The sequence below is a fragment of the Oryzias melastigma genome, linkage group LG4 (genome assembly GCF_002922805.2).
Source record: "Oryzias melastigma strain HK-1 linkage group LG4, ASM292280v2, whole genome shotgun sequence".
NCBI lineage: Eukaryota > Metazoa > Chordata > Actinopteri > Beloniformes > Adrianichthyidae > Oryzias > Oryzias melastigma.
The window spans coordinates 21,263,690-21,268,454 of record NC_050515.1 but is presented as its reverse complement, the minus strand read 5'-3'; the positions used below and the strand labels follow the sequence as shown (position 1 = coordinate 21,268,454).

At 39.9% G+C, this 4,765-nt stretch overlaps 1 protein-coding gene across 1 annotated transcript in view; it reads right to left on the bottom strand.

Annotated features, from left to right (window-relative positions):
• Positions 1–4,765, bottom strand: part of LOC112150370 (1-phosphatidylinositol 4,5-bisphosphate phosphodiesterase gamma-1) — a 36,528-nt gene that overhangs the window by 21,348 nt on the left and 10,415 nt on the right. The window contains exons 2-3 of the mRNA XM_024278618.2: positions 1,938–2,087; positions 20–113 (exon numbers count right to left, since the gene is read on the bottom strand). Of these exons, the coding sequence (XP_024134386.1) occupies positions 20–113; positions 1,938–2,087 (244 nt within the window). The remainder of the gene's footprint in view (positions 1–19; positions 114–1,937; positions 2,088–4,765) is intronic.

The following is a 4,765-nucleotide window of genomic DNA, read 5'->3' as shown; positions in this document are numbered from 1 at the left end:
CGAACACACAACCACACACCTGTCGATCTGCTGTGGCGCCGGTGCTCTCTGGGTGTCCATCATCATCCAGTTCAGTCCAGTGATCCACATGTTGACCTCCTCCTCACTGTAAGCTGCAGTCAAAGAAGAAGACTTCAGCACGAAGTATTTGAAGGAACAAAGCTCAGATAAGGTGTCTTGACAACGACAACAGCAGTTGGTTTATAAGAAAGCAAAAAACTCTTAGGCTTCTTAGTTTGTATGGAACAGAAGTAAATCACAACAAACAAACCAAAACAGAAAGAAAATGTTTAAAAAAGAAAAAAACGTGTGTTTTGCATGTTAAACAAATAGATTTGTTTTATGAAATCTTTGCCAAAAATCAGTAAAACTTAAATATTTTACCTAAAACCACATAAACTGAAATACTTCTTTCTGCACTATGAGGCCTAAAAGCCTCTGTTTTTTATTTATTATTAAACAACAGTTCTCGTTATAATCTGAGCCCCTTACATATGGGTTAGTTTTGGTTGTGGTTACTGATGTTCAGTGATTTCAAGAGGTACTTGTTTTTTCACAAGTTGCAAACAAGGTTGAGTATTATTGTGAATAGGCTAATTCAGCTAGCTTGTAGCGGCGTCCGACTGTTTTTACGTGTTACTAACAAGGTTGGGAGTTAGTGGAGTCACAGTGATGTTTGTTTTAATTGTTTCACTCTGTTTTTTTATATGCTGTAAACAAGGTTGGGAGTTACAGATATTATGAATATGCTAACTTGGCTAATGTGGCTAACAGGGCTAATGTGTAAAGGAGTTCTACAATTACTATGAATCGCAGGTAGTAAAGTCCAATTGACTGACAGACTTATCTCACCACTCTTTTGCCTTGTTTAATGTGCCAGATAGTTTGGGATGCTTTTTTTATGACATACGCTCAAAAATAGATAATTTATTGACGGTCCGCCTTATAATTTAGTGCGCCCTAGAGTACGGAAAAGGCAGTTGTAAATTGTATACAATTTTTTGTCTTTATAGATTTTTCAACAAAAAAAATTGTACCTTTAAACTATTAATCATTATTTGTGTTTATTGTATACAACTATCGGCTTTACATCATATTTTAAAATAGCTAATTTAATCAAGTAGTGTTACTTGTATTGATACAAAACAAAAACATTCTTTCACAGATAGATTTTCTTGAGCTTCAATTTATCCAAGATCAAATTTAGCATTGAATGTATTTATCACAGTTCAAATTACTCTGGTCAGCCCAATCGACACTGGCCTCTTGCTATCAGGTTGCCAAGGAAAAACTTTTTTTTTTCCTTTTTATTTATTCTGAGCAAGTTTAGCTTTATAAAACTACTGGATTCTCTCCACCTCTTCCATCTATGTGTCACTCTTGACACATGTGAGGACATTCACTTTGGACACATGTTGTAAATACATTCTTAAAGAGGCAGCTTCATTGGCTAAATTGAAACCTCAAAGTTAGTAAAGTAAACAGAAGCAAGCATTTTGGAACGATTCTTTGCAAATAAATGAGCCAGTGAGCACATAAAAGAAGAGTTTTTAACATAAAAATGAGAACTTAATCAGATGCTGATGATTAATTTGCAAACATAATGATTCTTGGTTCACTTTAGTATTTAAAAAATACCAGTTTTGTGATATTTGCATGTTTCTATTTTGCTATATTTATCTGCCACACCTGAAAGGTCTGATGAGACTGAAGTTCTGTTCAAATACAATTGTATTTTTGACATGAATATCTAACCACAAAAAGCAGATTTGTTACATAAGAGCTATTAAAAATATTTAAACTCACAGAGTAATATGTAGTCATTTAACTCCCAGTACATTCAGTACATTGGATCAAACAAATGAAAAGTAGGGATGTCTTTTAACGTTTGACCCTGAGTGCTGCAGCAGCTTGGATAACAGTAAAAACATTCTGACCAGCCACACTGAGGGTCCGGAGGCGAAACTCCACCCCATAGAGGACGATGAAGCAGTGGGCGGGGTCCAGTTTACGAGCCTCCTCTGGGTAGCGCTCGAAGTCTCTGGAGCCCTTCCCCAACCGCAGCTCTCGGATCTCCCGTATGTCCACTGGAAGAGGAGACGGTGTAGGAAGGAAGGATAGTGTTGCATGAACACAAATATGTGAAACCATAAATCACACTTTGGCATGCTGTTCTTTTTTGTTCCCTTTTTTTTCTGCCAGACGCAGAAACCTGCAGCTGGAGAACTCAACAAACTCTCTGAGTGTCTTCAGCTACACTGTTGTCTGTTTGGACAAAGCTCTAGACATGAGAAATGCATCCTGTGAAGGAGGGAGTCTTTTAAAGTGAAGAAAAGTCTTGTTCATTCATAGATTTAAAAAAATGAAAATGTATAGAAAAGGTACATGATATACATACAATATACAAGCTGGTGGTGATTTTTTAAACAAATAGAAGCCAACAGATTCTCCCTCCCAAGTCGTCATTGGCATTTGGTTAAGGAACCCTCAGTGTCACTTTTTGATGTTTTAAGTGTCCCTAAATCGTCATTTTTTTGATTTGGTGTCTGTTCCCACTAAATCATGGGTCCCCAACCTCTGGGCCACAAACCGGAAGCGGTCCAGGACGCAGAGCAGACCGGTACTCTAACCTGGTTCCTGTCCGGACCCGGTTTGCGTCCAGTACGTCTTCCGGTACCGCATCCAGTGCTGGGTTAGGATATGAGTACCAGGTTAGGGTGCTGGTCCTGGCCGTGTCCTGAGGACCAGTCCACGTGCGGTGCTGCATCCAGTACCGCGTACCGAGGGTTGTGGACCCTTGATTTTATGAACAGCCAGCACATCAAAAAACGACAAGTGGGGACACCCAAAACATCTAAAAGTCACGTGGAGGGGTCCTTAACCAAACATCAATATGTGACGAGTGTTTGTTTCAAATATATGTCAGCCGGCTCAGCATTTATCAGAGACAGGGGTCTATTCGAAACTGGTATTTTTTCCATACCAGTCAGAATGGTGATGGTTAATGGGTTCATTGTGTTGTGACACATGGTCCAGGTAATCAGCATCAAGCAGTGCAGGGAGATCTGGAGAACAGACAGGGTGGTAGCTCTAAAGGACCAGTAATGAGCAGCCCAGATCTAACCCATCTGCTTGCCCCATTCTCTGATACATTTAAGATTCACCCCAAAAATGTTGTGAACATTTGTCACCAATATGTTCTTTGGCGTATGCCACAGTGTGAAACTTAAATGCTAAATCGAATGAGCGTTTCTTGGCCATCGCTACAAGACACGAAACCACAGACACGTCTATAGGAGTCTGACGTCTATTTGAAGATATACGATAGTTTGGCTGTGGGTGCGACTTACGTGTGAATTTTTTTTTAAGTCGCAACAACCACTAGACTGCAGGGGTGTGTATCAATATTTTCTACTGAAAGCAGCACAGAAGAAGAACCGCCACTCGGTCTTACATTACAAGTTGTGTTCAGAACAAACAGAGGAGGAAGAATTCAACACATTTAGGGATTCTAATGGATATAAAGACTTTAGTTGACTTGTTAGCATCTGTTTCGGTACTGTGATTTGTCTTTAAAGAGAAAGCGTTGGTTCTTGTATTTTTTTAATACATTTCTCCCAAAAGAGTGACTTTAACTCCAGAGCGACTTATAGTCCTAAAAACATGAAGTAGATGCATGCTCTTTTGCTTTGTTTATATACAGAAAGATATGTTGAGGAGCAACATGATCTTTTTTTGCAGATGACAACTGTATTTCAGTGGCTTTCAGGTCCAACACAAGTTTCCTTGTTTTTTGCCATAAAAAATTTAACAAAAAACTGGAGGATTTCTCAGTTAGAGATCTAGATTTTAAAGCTACTTTCTGAAACAAGGCGCTCAGTTTACATCCAGAAGCTCAGACAGCGAAAGCTGCCTCAAAAGAACTTAACAGCATCCGGCGAGCGACCGCAGAGCCTGATGTAAACTCTGGACTCTACTTTGACACTTCAGCGGTCGACACACCCACAAAGAAAACCCAGTTTATGGATGCAGCAGATGTCTCCAGCAAATGCACACGAACACACACCCCTGTGTGCTCCGTACACTCTCCTACCAGACACGCAGTGACAGACCCACAACCTGAGGGTTCTTCCTGAAAACAAGGACACCATTTTTCCAGCTCAGAGTAGTTTATACCAAACAGAAACAGAAGTCCACAATAACTCTTTTTCTCTCTTTTTGTGGTGTGAAAACTTCCCCACTCGAACTCAGTGCAGCAGGTAAATGTGTCTGCGTGAACAAACTGTGCGTTGAGCCAAAACACCTCAACTTATCAGGTTGTAAATTATTCTGAATCAAAGGAGAGTGAGGAGTGTCTGGTTCTGATCCAACTGTTCTGCATGTGCAGCTGGCACAGAGAACATCTGGCTTGAGATGAAGAGACAAGTCCATTTTCCACATGGAAACGAGCCTTCTTTAGTTAACAACACATTTAATACTGCGTACCAGATAAGTGCTGCTTTGAACTGATGATAGAAACAACCTTTCACATAGGGATGCATGAGACTCATCATATATTCAACAATATTCTTCTGTTTAAACCCAGGAGTGGAGTTATTAAGGGAGTCTGTTTGGGGCTCTTTGGTTAAACTAAAACATCTCCCTCCTCTGCAAACGTGGCAGATGGATAAAAGCAAGAAGGCTGGCCGGGTTTTTAAAAACGTCCATGGAAGAAGCAGATGGAGGCAGTCATGTGGCTTTTTTCATGTTTGGGAAGTTTTTTTAA